We start from the raw sequence: 18,315 nt of genomic DNA, 5'->3' as shown, positions 1-18,315 counted from the left end.
GAGCAAGCCTACAATATTTAGGAAAGAGCAACATCTTACAAACACTCCAAATATTAAAAACACTCCAAATATTAAAGCATTCAATGCCTTCAACTTGGCTTCCTTTAAATAGAGGGAAGGTAATGTAAAGTGCTAGCAAGAAACATTATATTTGACCTTCACATGTTATGGGTTACGTGTCCTAAAGATTTGTAAAGTCGAGTGGGATAGTTTTTTTTTTTTTTTTTTTTTATCATCAAATAGAGTGATTTTAGGAGTATGTGTAAGATAAAATAAATGTTATTTTAACATTAATTTGTTTCTTTTCATCTTTTGATATTTTTTAATTTGTATTAAGAATTTTAGTTTTGATTGTCCTTTTTATTATGGCTCTGATACCATATTTTGATGTTCTAAAACTAAAATGAGTTTTAGGCCTAATTTAAAAATAAACTTTGTAATTCTGTAAAAGATCGGATGACAAGAACCTAATGCAAAATTTAATTGCCCAGAATATGGATAGATATGTTGAGGGAAATGCTGTAAAAAATCGGAGGACAAGAACATCAATAAGGACAATTTAAGTAATTAATTCTTTTTTACTTTTTATGTTATGCAAGTCCACATAACGAAATTCTTCTAAAGCTATTCTAAAAAAATTTCATTTAAACCAATACATAATGCAAAATTTTATTTTATTTAATTTTTCTTGTAAATTTTTTGTTTTCTCCCAGTCTAGGGTTTTGCCACGGAGTTCTCTTTTCCAAGAGTCAAACGGAGGGGAACAATGAAATTCAATGGAAAAGGTTGAGGTCACTTAACTATTACATAAAATTAAGGGGACTTTACTGCAACTATAATAAAAAATCTCTTAACAAAATAAAAACCCATACTCTCCATCTCCCTCTCCCTCTCTCCTCTCTCTCGCACTGGGACTTCCGATTTCAGTTCATCATCAAATATTCAAATCTGTTCGAAATTTATTCACCAAAAAGTTACAAAGATAGATAATAAATAACATGGAAGGTGGAGAAGAACTCAGCATAGAAGAAATTGCTTCAAATCTCTCTACTTACAAGGACCAGCTTCACCAGGTAACTACTATAACTCTATCTCTATCTATGTATATATGCACACGTATACATATACACACACATATAAATATTCATCTTATTATTCCTCATGAATTCTTTTTTGGGCTAACAAACAGGGTTCTTCGAGATTTTTGTTCACTTTTGTTGAATTATGGTGTTTTCAATTGCTTTTCTCTTGAATGTGATCTTTATGCGTTAATTTGTTTGTCTTTTGAGTTAGTCTAATGTGAATAATTGAAGGTTTAAATTACTTGAATTCACACGAAATTAGGAGTTCATTTAAAGTCCCCAATTTAAATTCGTTGAAGAAACAGTTTTGGGTTTTATGCTACAGTTGCGATTTCTTGGGCTTAGGTACACAACTTTGTAATCACTTGATATTCTTGATTCAGATAGCTAGGGCCTTTGTGAAGCTGAATTTTAAGGCTCGCTAATACAAGAAAAGCAAAGGTTTGACATTGTTGGATCATAAAGTAACCTTTTGGCATTACATATAAAAAATAAATATATCACTCAGCATAAGTATGCTCTTGACCCTTTGTCTCTAATATGTCTCACGGGCGCTTAAAGTCCTCTAGAAATAATAATAATAATTAAAAAAAAGCTGGAATCAGAATATGGACTAACTTTTTAACAAAATTATTGAAAACTAGCGGGAAGCTTGCTAGTTGCTATACCTATATTTGACTCCATGTAGAATGCTTTCTGTTTTAAATATATCAAGTGTATGTTATCATAAATTTTAATTCATCATCATAAAAAGTTATGGATTGCGTACAAGAACAAATTTCATAAATTACACACTATAGATTTACCCGTAGTAATTTCATGCAATACACATATGTCTTTCACTATGGGTATGTATTTTGTTTATATAATAATCACAGCAAAGTCCCCTTAATTTTCTATAGTAGTTTAGTGGCTCAACCTTTTCTATTGGATTCAGTTTTCTTCCCTTACGTTTGACTCTTGGAAAAGGGAACTCCGTGGCGAAACACTAAACTTTAGGCTTGAAAAATTTTAAAAAAAAAAAAAACCTGAAAAGTTGCGAAAAGGAAAATTAAAATCTGTATGATATTTGGGTGAATGAAAAATATGATTACCCATAGGCTTTGCTGCCTTTGGTCAGATTATGTTAGTGAATTTTGTCTTAGTTTATCTCGCGCGGGTACTACTTCAATATTCCAGAATTGTATTTATTTATAATTTTTCTTGTTTTATCACACAACATCTCAACATCCACATTCCATTCAAAATTATTTGATGAATATCTAATTTTGTACCTGTCTAACATTTTGTTCAAAATGTATGGCCGGTCCAATAATCTTTCATAGAATCTAACTTTGTGTTTTTGAGGTATACGTTAGTTGCATGACATGCAAGAAACACTTCTCTGTTGCATCAATTTGTGCATTTATTCTATGAGCAGCACCTGGGCACTCGCTAAATGCTTTGATTCTATGAGCAACTCCAGGACAATCCCAAACTTCTTTCTCAGCAGACTTTCAGGATGAGCTTCCTGCGTGATCTCTAATCTCTCACTCTGTGAATAATCAAGGATAGATAATGAATTTTTTTTCCTTTTATTTGGGTGTCTTTTGATCACTGGTTTTTAGTACATTTGCACTTGTGTTTATAGTTTTGCCATACTTAGAATCTCTATATTTGGCTTTAGTCCTGTCTATCTTAAAGACTTAAAACACTCTTAATTTTACAGCTTCTTTCTAGACCTCTAACTTAATACTTATCTATGGTTTAGTTTTACTAATAAGATGATGTCATCAGAATATAGCATTCATCATGGAACCTCATTCTCGAAATGCTTTATCAGTTCATTACTGTTCCTTGGTGAAAAGATTTGTTTTTATAAATGTTTTTGTGTATGTATTCTTTTATAACCACGACTCTCTCCCCACCCATAAATCAGGTCAGAAAGCTTTTGGATGATGACCCTGGAAACTCTGAGTACGCTGACATGGAAAAAGAGCTTGTGGAGGTGATTCTCATGCAGTTAATTCTTGTGAATTAGTTTTTGGTTTATCATTTTGGTATTCTTTTCTTAATGTAGGTCTTCCTTGGGAATTTCATCTAGTATCTATTCCTCAAAAGGAATAGACTGGAGCTTAGCATCTGAATATTTGTTTTGAGGAGACAGAGTTCATTTTCTTTGCGCTTAAAGGGATCACAATTTCATTTTCTTCGTTTCTAAAGGGATCACAAATTCATTTTCTTCGTTTCTAAAGGGATCACAAATTTTATTATAGTTGATTATTTGTCTGTAATAGTTTTTTAGAGTAGTTTTCTCTTTTTGTGTGTCTCTTTCTCAAATGATTATGTTGTTCGAACCAGCAACATTGATTAATTGCCAATGACTGCAGAGGATTGTTTTTTATTCCTGGGTTCTTAAGGTGAGGTTGGTGTTTATGTTAAAATGAATTCTATACAGCTAGAAATGAGAACTGTGGAGAATGTACAAAATTGATGCAGCTAAATAACATTTTATAAACGTGTCCATTACTTGTATCTTGGTTGCCATGCAGGTGTGCTATGTGTCATGAATCTTATGATGGCCAGGCTGCCTCTCTGTCTCCTGATTTCAGATGTTCACACTGAGATTCTAAGTTTGAATTTCAACTATAATTTGGCTTTTATTACGAAAATAAGTATTATTTTAATTTGTTCTTGGCTAATTTTTTTGGGTGCAGGTAATTGCTCTGACAGAAGAACTCTTGGCCACTGCGAAGCAGAGTGAGAATTCTGGATTGAATATTGGAACAAGCGTTGATGCCTCTCCTAGTTCACACCATTCTGGGGGTACTTCTCCGCATAATATGGTAAATATTATATAATTTATATCATCACTTCAAATTGTTTAATTCAACTTTGTTTGTTTGGGTTGGTTGGGAGGTATGCCTTATGTTTCCATCAAGGCAACATTTCCTTAAGAGAGGAGAAAAGATCAAAGTCAACAGCTTTTATGCAAAAGAATGGATTTGTCAGAGTTTCAACAGCTTTACTTAGAAATACTTTCAAAGCCATTTAGACAGCTAATTGTAAATATATATAAAATAAATAAATAAAGAAGTGTGTTTTTTATTTACCTCTGAAAGAGTTTCTAACTGCTCAGGTGAGATATCTTTTTAGCCAATTTAGATTTGCTGTACTTTGACCAGCATTCTGTACAGGGGCGAAAACTTATTTTGTTAAATGGTTATGGTGTTCTGCTAATATAGTTGATGTAATATGGCACCTTGATCTGTATGCCATGTCAGAACTTTCATGTTAGTTGGTGTTTCTCACTTTTGGGTACCGTGAGTGCTGAATCTGAACTGTCATGTTACCCAATGCAGCTTGCATTGGACATTGTGTAGCACACAAAAATTTAATATTCTCAGTTGGGTCATGAAGTGCTTGATGACTGTTACATGTTACATATACATCAACATGATCCTACAAGAAAAATAGCTGTGCCTTCTCATTTGCATTTGCCTTTTTGATTGTTAAGTTGTTTGTCTGATTTGTCAGACAGTTTTTTAAAAGGTTAAGGAACTTGAGCTTTTCCAATAAATTTCGGCTTTAAGAGGGTAAACTAGTGCAATCTTTTAATTGCGTATGTGTCCCAATGTGAGCTGTATTTCTCTGTATTTTATATTTGTGCTCATATTGTGTTATGTCTCCGCGGCCGCCCCCCCAACCCCCCCCCCCCCCCCCCCCCCCGGCGCGCCCGGTTTCCTTTTTTTTCATCAGGAACTAAGAAACATCTCTGACCATTCTGACAAGTTTCCTGTTGGCACCAAAGTTCAAGCTGTGTGGAGTGAAGATGGGGAGTGGTATGTTAAATTAAAAGAGAGAGATCCAACTTCTCAATCAAGTATTTCTTTTATTCATTTAATTTTCATTTACTTTACTGTTTTCTTTTTCTTGTTCTTGTTTTATTGGTTGAATGTTCAGGTATGATGCAAGGATCGAGGCATATACTCCAAACGGGTATTTTGTTTGTTATGATGGATGGGGTAATAAGGAAGAGGTATGATTTGCATTGCCACTCTTTAGAATCACATACCTGTTATTTCGATCCATTGCACTTCTAAATCATCATGTGTTGATTTTCTGTTTATTCTGGTTATCTTAATAAAAATCTTGTTTGAGGTATCTAATATATGGGGGCCCATTAACTATAATATATATTATTTATAGTTTTTTTTTTTTTTTTTTTTGCACAAATCTATGGAACAGAATTTATTGTGTAGTTATCCAACTTATTAACCAGTAGTCATATAAAGCAAGTAATCGTAGCTGACTTAAGACCCCCATGCAGTTGTCTTTTACCCTATGAAAAATATTCAATTGGCGGGGATAATTTTAATTTAATAATACTACAAAAGATTCTTGGGTAGATGGAATCAACTACAAAAGATTCTCTTACGCTCTGTTTGGGTAGATGGAATCAACTAGAAAAGAATGTAAATAGAAAATTTTAATGTTTATACATACATATATATATATATATATATATATATATATATATATATATTTGGAGTTTGGATAGAATGAAAAAGGAAAGGTTGTGGAAAATTAGGATCCCCGCAACTGGCTATTTTAACCCAAAAAAATTCCCGAAATTATTTTTGTGTGAAAGCAGTGCCTTTCTATTTACTTTCCTATTTTACCCAACAACTTTATCATTTTTCTACTGGGTGTAAGTTACTATTTTACCCAACAACAACTTCATCATTTTTTTACTTGGTTCAAAGAACTGCAGACCAACAACAACTTCTGACATTCACCTAATCTGAATACCTGTTTCCTTATTGAACTAGATTGCTTCTAGTCTTTATTAGTGAATAGATTTCTGATGTGAGTCAGTTGCTGTTGCCTACCGCAGCTGATAGTACATTGCAACTTGCAGTAAAGATGAGGTCTATGAAACTGAGACAAGACTCTAAAGGTGTTAAGAGCAAGGACCAGTGAAACACAAATTTATGTTAGTATTCTACTAATTTATATAATAAGGGCAATTTAGGTAAGTACAAATATTTTCTAGTAACTTTCTTGCTATCCAAACTTAAGATGGTATTTTCCTATGACTTTCTTGAAAAAAATTCACGCTAACCAAATGCATGCTAGAAAATCAATTTTCTTTTCTTTAACTTCACTTTCTTTTCTTTTCACTTTCCACTATTATTTTTCTAACGAAACGAAGCCTTAGTGATTATAACGAGAATCAGATCCATGCCATTGATGTTCAAAGGTAAAAATGTGTTTTTTCCCCTTTGCTTATACTCCTACTTGTGTGCCCGCTTCTTCAGTAAAACATTCCTTCTCTTGTTTCCTAAATTCCTAATTATTATCAAACTTTATATAAAGTTAATATGAACTTTTAATTTTATCTTTCTTACAATTATGCTTTGTAATTTTCTTAAAAGGAATTCTAATTCAACTTTCAAGTTTCATCAGTCACATAGTCAAAGTGTCAACCGAGTGTCCGAAATTAAGAATTTTATTTTTAAACTATGGACACATGTTCAAGAGTGTCCACAATTCTCGATGTTCAACATGGATACAACTCCTTTTTAGAAGTGTCCATGCTTCTTAGCATGAGATCAATGACATTTCTTAAGATGTGGTCTCTTCTACTGATTTGGTGCACAGATTAGCTAACTAGGAGGCAGATTTCTCATCGTAGTGCAGTCCCTATTTATTAGAATAGTTTAGGGACTATTTTTATCCCTTCCGGGAAATCCATTTTTAGTTATTTTTTTGTTTCTTTTCTTTTGAAGGACATCTTGTTCTTTTAGTCCTTAATGACCTCTTTATCAATGATGGTTATTTTTCTTATTTTGAAAAATATATCCCCCAACATATGATATCAAGGGTGGGAGTGGGATGAACAATTGCTCATGTATTTTAAAGTTAAACCTGTCGATAGTGTAATGTACAAATTTCTATTTTTTCGATAGAAGACACAGTTTTTTAAATAAAAGGAAAAATACCAGAATGACAAGAAAAAGAAACATTCTATTAGATGGTTCAAGAAATCAACCTAAGCAGAGCCCACATGAATCACTCCTAACAGGGTAAAACTATTCTGTGAATTGTTGATGAGACACTGCACCTCTTTTAGAGAAATAAGCCTCTGAGTTTGCAACTCATAGATTCCATCACATCTCCACTTTTTTGGATCTAGATAAATTTTAAGTTCCCTAAATGAAATGACCATTCTGCCAGGGCCCTAGCAACCATTTCTCATCCAATTGAAACGACTGAGCAATTGCCCTCAACTAGAAACGTCTATAAACCTTTAAGTTGAGCTTTTTGAATAGGCTTATATTCACTCTTATCATCGCTTTCACGACAGGCACCGTATACTCCCACTTCTGTTGCATAATATTTACCTGTTGTCATCACATTTTTCACCTCCTCCCCTAGTTTCATGACCACACTACCTCTTTGCTCACGTCATCTCTGCCAATGCCAATAGCCCATACATCAGGTGATTCAGGCCCATCACCTCCTCAATCACTGCCACTACTGCTACTGTTGTCACTGCCTGTGACTTTGCTGTTACATCAACACCATATAGATATACATATTTCCCACTTTTAGTAAAAACACTTTTTTTTAGTCACAGTTAACAGAGCATGCTTTTGAGTTTTCCTTCTAAAGCTTAACCAACCCTTAGTCACCTAGTCTTTAATCTTATCCTAGCATTTCTTTCGAACCCAGTCCAATGTATTATTTAGCTATATAAAACAGCAAAAAATAAATTATTCATGATTTTCTTTAACCTTTATTTAATGCATGTTACTCTGAATTTTTTCTTTTACTCCCTTTTGATTCTATCTTCTCTTTCCCTTGGTTCTAATATTTTTCTAAAGAATCATCAGTAGTGTACTGACACGAGCTGATTCCAGGTGGATCCTGCAAATGTTAGGTCAATTAAAGAAGGGGATGGCGATTCTTTACTGGATGCTGAGAAGGAAGCTGAGGCTACTAAACAAGCTATTAAACGGAAGATTGCACAAGCAGCAGCTGTGGACTTTCAGTCACGGAGTTTACCAGCGAAGCTTCTTATAGATCCTAATGACCCAGAAGATGTGGTAAGTACATTGATGTTCAATTTTTAACCCTTGGCTCAGGTCTTAGGATCGATTCCTGCTAGGTGCAAACAATTCCTTGGAGGGGGGGTGTGTGAGTACCAACCAGGGAAAAATAAAAAATAAAAATTTAACCCTTGGCTCTAGAATAAATGATATTTATATATTCCATTTCTGGAGCTTTTTCTGTAATCATTTTTCCACTCTGAATTGGTTGTTTTCTTGGCAGTTGATTAACTTAAAAGAAACTTTTTTCCACTTGGATAAGACCTTGTCAGAATTTTAATTGGTCAAGTAGAGCCTTTTTGAAATTCCAAAAAGGTGTTCAGTGAGTTCAACCTAAGGTTCTCTGGTTCAATATTTTTCTCAAAATTAATTTCTAAGCAGCTGCCTGCAACTTTGGATCCTGTCTGCAAATAATTTTTTTTTTGTTTTGATTTGTTTCAGCTGCCTGATTTTTCAGTTTCTGGAATAGTACCCATATCTTCGGCCCGGGGGGGGGGGGGGGGGGGGGGAGATGGGGTGGTGGGGGTTGTTGTGGGAGAGAGAGCATTTGACATTTTTAGTTGTTCCCCAGCCAATCACTCATCCAAAATATTTATATCTACTTATGAGGTTGACTTTAATGGTTATGGTGCTCGGGCTTCATTGATTTATGCGTTGATCTAGTTTCCTTTTTCTCCCATGGAATGATTTCATGAGTCCTTAATTTTTTTTGGAACCAACCCTAATATTTACAGAAAGCTGCCAAACGTAAGAAGATACACTCTTTCAAGTCAAAGATGCGGATGGAGCAACTTGAAGTCACACAGAATAAGAGGCAAAATTCTTGGCAGCAATTCCAGACTGCCAAGGGTCGCACTAAGAAGGTCTGATTGGCAACCATTCTTGGGTTTATAAAGTGCACCATTTGATCTTACTTAAATGAACACATTATTATGCTACTCACGGTTAACAAACACCAGTTGATGCCCTGGATTTTTTAAGAGGGAAGGATGGCAGTAGTTGTTTGTTTGATATCATTCTTGCATGCCATACTAGTAGAAGTTGTTAGTTTCAATGCCTCAGTAGATTAGTTACCATGTCTCTCCCTAATAAATCATTTTCAGTCGGTAGTTTTACATGTGGAATCCACAAATGGACGATAGTTCAGCTTTCGTTTGCTCTTTGAACCTACAAGATTGTGAAAATGGATTGTGATCCCAATATTGTTGTTTGATGTTGAGTTTTTCCTAGATTAATGAGAAAAAATGTTTCATATTATTAGAATTATTTTGAAATGCTAGCTGGGGAAAAAAATTGTCCATGAGGGCCTTGGTCCTTAATTCAGAAATTAATATTTGGAAGGAATCGATTACAAATTTTATTTCTTCCCATGTTGACTTTGCGTGTCCTAGGTGCGGGCAGATGGGGCACTGCGTGATAGAGTGCACAGTAAAAATTCTTGTCGTTGAGGAAGATAATGAAGAGAGGAAGACGGGAAGATTTGAATAGAGAGGCTAATGTTGCTATAATATGACATTTTTTTCTTGAAATCGTATGAGATGTGTAGGATGAAATCTTAGGCAAGTCCATCAAGGCTGCCCTACGATCAAACTGTGGTAGGCTGGGATTTAATTTTAGGGGTTTTCATTAAGAAGGTAAAAGAGTAAGGCGTTGAATTGGTTGTGGCTTAAGGCTAACTACTTTTTTGTGAAATCTAAAAGAAATGTTTGCTGGAATTTCTGGACAGTCACAAACTAAGAATTGAGGGCCAGAATTTAATGATGGAGGGGTTAAGGGTAGGGGGACTAAATTTGGGTGATGAAGATCTGGATGCCGGAACTAAAGCAAATGAGAAGAAAGAGAATGAAAACCATAGAATCTATGGTTTCAACTAGAAAATATTAAATCTTGATGGAATTTTTATTGATGAAAACTTGTTCAATTATCTCTACAAAGTTTGCTTATATAGAAGCAGTGACTATATCATACTAGACGAAGAAATTTCTTGATTTAACTAATTCCAAACAAATAAAAGACTTGAAATAACCCAATATCAAACTCCCTTAGACAACTTACAGATAAAATAATTACTAAATTTAGTTACCACCCAAGGGTTGTAGCCCGGTGATATCTCCTCTACCTCCTAAAATGGAAGGTTGAGATTCAAGTCCCCATATGGGCAAAGTGGGTGGAGTTCTTTGTCAGGAAAAAAAATTACCAAGTTATCCACAGCATATTATCAGAATGCCCCTAGTTGAAATTTTGATTCTTCCTAATCAATAGGTCCACAAACATGGTTCAAAGATGTAGACGTATTGTTGTAATGTAACATAATCGTTTATTGCCCTCTCGAAATTCTCTCCCCCAATCATAGGTCCACAGACATGGTTCAAAGACGCAGACGTGGGGTCATATCTGGTATAACCATATAATGTAACAGATTTGTTGACTCTGCCGAGCAAGGACTCTGCAGTCTTAGCCGATTCTCTAGGGTCTCGGATGAGACTAACTGATTCCCTAGGAACTGGACATTTCTTTTTCTTCTCCTGCAACAAGCATACATTTAAGGCTCTGGTCCCTTTAAGCATGCATTTTTTCCCTTCTCTTTAGTTATGCTCTTGGTGAAATATTAGTAATAAGATGTATACTCACATGCCCGAAGTTATATATGGGTTCACGTGCTAAGCCATAACTTGGCACAAATGGATTTAGATAGATCTAATCTCTAGCTTTATCGGGATGAAGTGGCTACCTAAGTTCTCATGCTTGATGAGCAAAGCTTTTATCGTTACACCAAACCTTTATAAACAATTGTCTTCATTAAAGAAATGGTTATTCTTTGGTATATTTGTTCATCAATCTTAACTGTTTTATCATTTTTCATTGTAGTTCTGTTCATCATATGTTACATATATTTAGGGTCTCGTTACTTCTTCATTCTCTAGCAATTTCATCAGAATTCTTAGGATTTGCTTACACTAGCTTCATTGTGCTTAATTGTATTACCAGTGAATATCCCTCATAATAGAAGCTCAACTTAAATCTATCCAGTTAATTCATTCAATTTATTGATCATATGTGTTTAATTTTTGGTTTGATTAGTTTGGTACCTTGTGACATGCTTCAGTTCTTCGAGTAATAGCGCTTATTTGTGATTAAATAAGAGAGTAGATTTAGGTGGTATGGTCATATTAAACGGGATGAAATAATTAGAAATAATTTTTAAAAACTAAATATAGTAGGAGACAATAGAAAAGATTGGAAAAGGAGAATTCAGGTGGTCAAACTTATCCATAGGATTAAGGCAAGGATGTGGCCCATGTGGGTGGGTTTGGGGGGGAGGGGGAGTCCAATTTGTGTCATGTAGGTATTTCACTTGATTAAATTACTTGTGTCTGCATGACATTGGTAATACACCCTATGATTGTATATTGCATGGCATCTTTTAGATGCATGTAGTGGTTTTACTTTGGCATGTGAAGAGATGATGAATTTTGTTTTAATGTTATTGACACACGCAGGCTTGAGAAAGTTTTGTGTAATCCTTGAGCTGATTTAATGTATGTCTAGAAATGTGTACCCCTTTCCATTTTTTTTTTTTTTTTGTGTGTGTGTGTGTGAGAGAGAGAGAGAGTGTGTGCATGTTCCTGGCAAATAACACACACCCACCCACCCATTTTGCTCTTCCCAACCTTCCTTGTCGGAAAGTTTGAGGAGATACCAATGGCTACATCTCATGAATTGATAAACATTTTCACAATTGTTGTACACTGGAGTAATCTAAAATATGTGGTTCTGCATGTTGCACCACTTCTTGTTCAATTTACAGAATCTTATTTCATATTACTGTCTTACCATCAGGTTTTAAATTTTTATTTCCTGGCTGTATTTAATATCTTTTTTTTTTTCTTTTTTTTTCTTTTTTCACATTCATAGATTGGTTTCTTCTCGGGGCGCAAGCGAGAGAGCATCTTCAAGTCTCCAGAGGATCCAACTGGTAAGGTTGGTGTGACTGGAAGTGGGAAAGGTTTGACGGAGTTTCAGAAGAGGGAAAAACATTTGCATCTCAAGGGAGCAAATGCTGAGACTGACGAATAGATAATTGAGTTGATCTTGAGTTTCTTCTCTATCTTGATTTTATCTTCTTACGTGAAAGTAAATTACAGCTTTGCTTTGTAGTTTTTTTTATTGATACCTTGTGCATGGATCTTGAGGTAAAAATATGCTGAGAGATGCCGTTCCATCAGGCCTGTTACGATGTAAGAGATGAATTGATATATGCAGAAGGGAGCCTGCTGCAAATCTTCCATTGTGTACAACACTTCTGCTACAAGGAGTGTAAGATAATGAGATGACAGAATGTTGCTCAAAGCCTTACCTTCTTTTCTTTTTTTCCTTTTTTTTTTATTTATTATTTTTCTCTGGAAGGTCTCAAAGCCTTAATGTGGGAATCCGAAGGCACATCAGATGTTATTTATTTAGTATAAAGTGACAAATTAGTTGAACATCCTATTGGTAGGGCAGAAAGAATTTATTTATTTCATCAGGACAAGATGGAAAAGGCTGGTTGATTATGCGTAATGGTCTAACTTGTGGGGAAAAGGGAAAGAAAAAATTTCAGTCAGGAGCAAAGGCATTAGAAGAAGAAAGTGGTGTGGTGTGGTGTGGTGTGGTGTGATAGGGAAGAGAACTATCTTTTTGGTTCTACAAAACCCTAGTGTGTAGTGCTTTGAGGTGATATCCTATAAATTCTTTCAAATCTTCTCCTTTCCTTCTCTGATGATCCTGCAATCTTTATTACTTTTTGAACTTCGAAACATAGTGAGGAAGGTTGTTAAGCCTACTTTCTCTGAAAAGGGTGGACGTGCCATTCTCTGATAGGATTATTAGAAAAGTACAAAATTAAAGATGAAAAGGGTGTTTGAAAAGAAAGGCATTAAGAGGAAAAGATAATATATATTGTTTCATTGCATTGAAGACCAAAAATATGAGTTCTTTGCACCAAACATTCTTCTTATGACTACATAAAGTCTCCTTTATCCTTGCAAAAACAGGAGCGAAAGATAATAATATGTTGCTTTTACCTCCTTTTTTTTTCTTTTTCTTTTTTTTTTTTGTTTGGAAAGTTGATTTGGAGTGGGGATTTGAGAATCTTTTCTCTGGTTGGGAAGAACTTCATTGCAAGCAAAAATGGAACAGAAACTACAAGGAAGAGAAAAAGCATCAAAGTTTGCTCCCGAGACCACTTAAAGAAGCCAAACAGAGGAAGAACACCCTAGAGAAGCCCATGCTTGGCATTGATGGGTTTGAGAAATGCCCCTAAAACAAAGCTCTTTTCTTTATATGAAGGTCAATTATTGTTATGCTTGCATATCCGAAATGAAACGTATCTATAATAAGTGAAACTTTTGCTATTCATACAAATGTGTTCTTGTCAGCAGTTCCAACAAAATTCATGTATGGAATGATCACATTATTTTTTCCTGAACTTGTTGAGATTTGGACTTATGGGCTTAGTGTTTCCAAGTGTTTAATTGTTAGTCTAGATGGATGTGGGGGCTTAAGTTCAAGAGGAGTAAAACAATTCCTTCAATTACTATTACCTAATAAATATTTACTACCTACACGAGTTAAGTTGTAGTTCGGTTGAGTCATAAACTTGTCCGGTTTTGCCTAGTGCACGTAGCTTGTGGGGTGTTACGTGTGCCCTGAGGTTGATTAGTGTCACCCGTAAGGTGTGGGGATACCTCCTCTATATTAAAATATATATAAATTTTTAAAAAAAAAAATAAAAAGAAATAAGAAATAAGTCTCAATTGGCACATCTGTCTCTAGATTACACAATAGTGTGACTAGTGGTGCAAACTACTATCAAATGCATGAAAGACAGGGTTTGATGCCTTGTAAAAGCCATGGTAGGGGCCATGCTATCTTTTACATCTCTCTCTCTCTCTGACTTTGGATTACACAATGGTGGTATGCACAAGTGGTGCAAACTATTACCCAATGTAGGAAGAGAAGGATAGAGCTTGATGCCATGTCAAAGCTATGGAGGGGCCATACTAGTCTTTTAGCCAACATATTGATGAACTTTGGGCTACTTAGTGTTAGGAGGATAGGAATTGAGAAGGGTCACTAGAACATGTTTGAGACATGTCTCTTTGTATAAAGGTTGATGCTTGAGAATATGACAAGAAAATGGGGACATCTTTCCTAGTAGATCTCTCTCTCTCACTCTGAATCACTTTTCTCATTGACTTTATCCATAGGGGTTTCATTATGTTTTGTGAAAATGCATCACATCACAATAGTTAGAATTGCTACCCCTACATTCAAGTAACTAAAAGCAAAAGCTAGTCACAAGCCCACCACTTGCATATTCCCTTTTTGTCATTCAAAATATGCAATGAGGTCGTCCCCATAATCAAGGAATGACACTGATGTAGTAAAGGAGAATGCATTGAATCTTGCAAATGGGATTACACCTAAGTTCCTCATAGATCCTTATGACCAATTCATAGTCCTAGGGACCCTTTGAAAAGTGCATCCTCTTTTCACCTATAATTTGCAACCTTGAACATTTTATTTACTATCGTTTATCAAATGAAGTGCTTAATTAATTAGGTTTTTGAAGTACTTAACTATTTAAGTGCCTAATTAATCAAACTAATCCAAGATAGCGTTCCAAATAATTGGTTGGTGGAATGGTAATAGCTAAGAGTAATCAATCACAAGAACATAGGTTCAATTAAATATGAAACCAGTCACTTTACAGATTATGTTGTATCCAGTTCATCGTTCTTAGTATCATTCAAAACGAACATTGGTAAACGACCTTTTTACATATTCTTTATAACAAAGTATAAAAGAAATACATAAGATTACCTATATAATTAAACAAACTAAACCAAGATAGTCCTCGATAATTGTTTGGTGGAATGGTAATGGCTAAGGGTTGTCAATCACGAGAATATAGGCACAATTAAATATGAAACCAGTCGGTTATGTCTGTATGCAATTCTTCGTTTTTAGTATCATTCAAAAACCAACATTGATTAAGGACTTCTTTACATTAGCCTTTATAACAAATATAACAGAAATACATAAGATTACCAGCCTACAAGGTGCCCTCATGGCATTAATCCTTCTAAATACTTTTACAAATAGTACTATAACCTAAAAGGCTTCCTTTTGGCATCTCTTATATTCCCCTATTTCTCATACAAGCTATATAAATATATATATATATATATATATATATATTATGTATATATAATGGCATTCAAGCCATATTGTCATCTGCAATGTTCTTTGAAGAGTTGAAGCCATGGCGGTTGACATCTTCGCCAATCGAATCATGCTGTGTTGAGGCTGATAAAGATAGATTTTGAGAATACCATCTTGACCAAAAAAGATAATTGAGGAAGTTAATGAAGCTTAGAGCTGCTAGCAACCAGTAGAAAAGGTCCAGCCTATCTTTGTTGAGATCATTATCACTGAGCCAACCTCCATTAGATGATGATGAATGTGATGAAGTGATCTTGTTCACCAGAGAAACAAGTAGAGAGCTTAGATAGAAACCAAATGAATATGAACAATAGGTGATGGCTGTTAAAAATGATTGCATCCCCTTCAAGGGCTGTTTGTAAAAGAACTCAATGAGGCCAACCGCAGTTAACATTTCTGATAATCCAAATATCAAGAACTGTGGGGTAATCCAAAAGATGGACAATATTTTGTCATCATTTACTGCTGAATTCCTTCTCTTATTCTCCATCAAAGCAGCCGATACCATGGAAAAGGTCGCGACAAATAGGCCAAACCCTATCCTTTGCAGAGGAGTGATTCCAGATTCGTGGCCGGTGAATTTCCTAGCGAAAGGGACAAAGAAAGTGTCATAGAGAGGGACTACAATGATTAGCATTATGTAAGGGATGGATTGGAGCGACGCAGGAGGGATGTGGAAGGATTTGGTGAGTTGGTTGTTCATGGAACTTCCTTGTGTGACTGAGAATGTTTGGAGCTGTGCCAAAATGGTGTTGAAAACAATGGTGCAAGCGAAAATCGGAATAACTGAGATCAGTATCTTCACTTGCTCAACTTGGGTCATGGTGCAAAGCCTCCACGGACTTTCTTCTGTATTATTAGCAGCTCCATCTTGAACTTTGATGCAGGCCTTGTCCAAAAACCTGAAAATTTTGCTTAGAGTCATTGGGCATAATATTGATTGCAACTACAAAAACAAATCATGTCAAGGGTCACTTATGTCCTAATAATTGTTATGAATCCTCATTAAATCTATGATATATTAGAGACATGTCCAAGGCACAAATTATTTAATTTTGAAGTTCAAAACTTGGTCAACATGCCTAGTTTTCCCTGAACTAAAGGTTTTTTGTTCATATCATTGTACTTTCAAGTTTGTTTGATCTTAAATGAGAAAGAAGAACAAAAATAAATTACTATAGTGTTAGTCTTCAAATTTTACCTGAACCTTTGGGTGTGAAGAAGATCACCAATATTGGATGACATAGAAAGGTTACTATTAGGAACCTTTGTTTGGCTACCATGAAACAGTTGTGGATCAGATGGACACACTTGCTTTCTCTTTAAAATTGCAGCCACAAAAACCTGAAATAAATAAAGTACAAAAAAAAAAAGAAAAGAAAAAGAGAGAAAATTGAATTAAATTATTAAGGAGCTCAATGATCTAACAACTATAAGTGTGTTTCATTTCAGTAAGACGCGTTGATATATATCAAAAAGCCTTTTTATGGGATCGACAGTGGATCAGCGGGTTGTACTTAAATTTACATTAGCTTACATCATTTTATTCTAATTAGTACAATGAAACAAGATTGCATGCATAATCAGCAGACTCAAACAGTTCACTTCTTCATATTTAAATTCTATAAGATCTCTTAAAAGATCCAAATTGACATAAATAAATACTAAACAATCAATTGCAGTCCATTATAAAAAAGCCTAGCTAGTATGGCCTCAAATATGAGGAAGTACATAGTCACCTAAAAGTTACTACTTTATTCATGTAATGTTGAAACACAGACGCACACATATGATATGAGAAAGTAAGGGGAAAAGAAAAAATATTTACACGGTTAGGGACTACATGGTTCCCGGCCAATCACAAATTGAAATGCAAGTAAAAAATTGAATAAAGCCAATCACATGCAAGCAAATGTGACATGTCGGAGTAATAATTTCTCGGGAAAATTAACTTTTTATTTCTTTAGACAAACATAATAAAAGCAAAAGATTATGAAACATAGAAAGTATAGGAAAGTCAAATATTACTTGAGCAATAGGGGTGACGATGCTTCCTTGAGGAGGCTTGTTCCTGTAAAAAAGTGTTCCACAAACCATGCTAATCAAGCCCATTGCCATGGCAGCTGCAGAGACTCCGAAGCCGACGTCCATCCCGGAATGAGTTTGGACCCAAACTAGAACAGTTAGGGCAACAAGTTCACCAGTGGAGAAGGCAAAGTAGGCGGCATTGAAGTAGGTAGAAAGCTTCTTGGACTGCTTGGGCTCATGCTTGTTGAACTGGTCAGCGCCGTGAGATATCATATTGGGTTTTACACATCCACTCCCTAAAGCAACCAAGTAAAGTGCCACAAAGAAGATTAAGGCCTTGAAACCATTTGCTTCCAAACAGTTGTCTCCATCAGTTACCATGTTGCACTCTGGTGGCTTTAGTTGGGGAATATGGGCTTGGATTGACAATAAAATGAAGCCCTATAAAATTCAACACACAAGCAACTTTCTAAGCATCAATAACTCACTCTCATTTTTTGACCTACACAAAGATTAATAATAATAACAATAAATACTACATATGAAAAATACACAAACTTACATAATTAACCAGACATGTATACGGTAAAATTACTCCATTGTGATATGAAAGCCAGGTTTAAAACCGAAATCTCTTCACGTGAAGGTAAAATTACGTACATCTAACCTTTCTCAGACTCTCTGTAATGATTGAAGTCTCGTACATTAGACTAACCCCATTGTGGCATGGAGGTCGCGGGTTTAAAACAGAAATCTCCTCATGTGAAGGTAAAATTACGTACATCTAACCTTCCTCAGACTCTATAATGATTGGAGTCTGGCACACCAAACTAACCTTTATAAGG

At 35.1% G+C, this 18,315-nt stretch overlaps 2 protein-coding genes across 2 annotated transcripts in view; one reads left to right on the top strand and one right to left on the bottom strand.

The window, feature by feature from the left end:
• Window positions 1–870: 870 nt before the first annotated feature.
• LOC132294460 (uncharacterized) lies at window positions 871–12,662 on the top strand. The gene is made up of 8 exons (XM_059792330.1): window positions 871–1,073; window positions 3,001–3,069; window positions 3,779–3,907; window positions 4,821–4,903; window positions 5,025–5,100; window positions 7,988–8,173; window positions 8,911–9,039; window positions 12,092–12,662. Exons 1-8 carry the CDS (start codon window positions 999–1,001, stop codon window positions 12,251–12,253), a joined length of 909 nt encoding a protein of 302 aa, XP_059648313.1. The 5' UTR covers window positions 871–998; the 3' UTR covers window positions 12,254–12,662.
• A 2,544-nt stretch (window positions 12,663–15,206) lies between these two features.
• The window catches only part of LOC132294459 (protein NRT1/ PTR FAMILY 4.3), a 4,534-nt gene continuing 1,425 nt past the window's right edge, over window positions 15,207–18,315 (bottom strand). Inside the window, exons 3-5 of the mRNA XM_059792329.1 lie at window positions 17,471–17,911; window positions 16,644–16,786; window positions 15,207–16,344 (exon numbers count right to left, since the gene is read on the bottom strand). Coding sequence (XP_059648312.1) covers window positions 15,438–16,344; window positions 16,644–16,786; window positions 17,471–17,911 — 1,491 coding nt within the window. The 3' untranslated portion in view covers window positions 15,207–15,437. The remainder of the gene's footprint in view (window positions 16,345–16,643; window positions 16,787–17,470; window positions 17,912–18,315) is intronic.

Source organism: Cornus florida, unplaced genomic scaffold (genome assembly GCF_030987335.1).
Source record: "Cornus florida cultivar Cherokee Brave unplaced genomic scaffold, ASM3098733v1 CherokeeBrave_3.0.0_Hap2_Chr02, whole genome shotgun sequence".
Lineage (NCBI taxonomy): Eukaryota > Viridiplantae > Streptophyta > Magnoliopsida > Cornales > Cornaceae > Cornus > Cornus florida.
The sequence above is the reverse complement of the archived record's forward strand: the minus strand, read 5'-3'. Positions and strand labels throughout refer to the sequence as shown.

Bases quoted from the DNA above. Each gene is read 5' to 3' on its own strand.
- LOC132294460 (XM_059792330.1), top strand. From the start codon at position 999: ATGGAAGGTGGAGAAGAACTCAGCATAGAAGAAATTGCTTCAAATCTC. The intron at 3,070-3,778 runs GTGATTCTCATG...TTTTGGGTGCAG, and splicing joins TGGAAAAAGAGCTTGTGGAG to GTAATTGCTCTGACAGAAGA. The intron at 4,904-5,024 runs GTATGTTAAATT...TTGAATGTTCAG, and splicing joins TGGAGTGAAGATGGGGAGTG to GTATGATGCAAGGATCGAGG.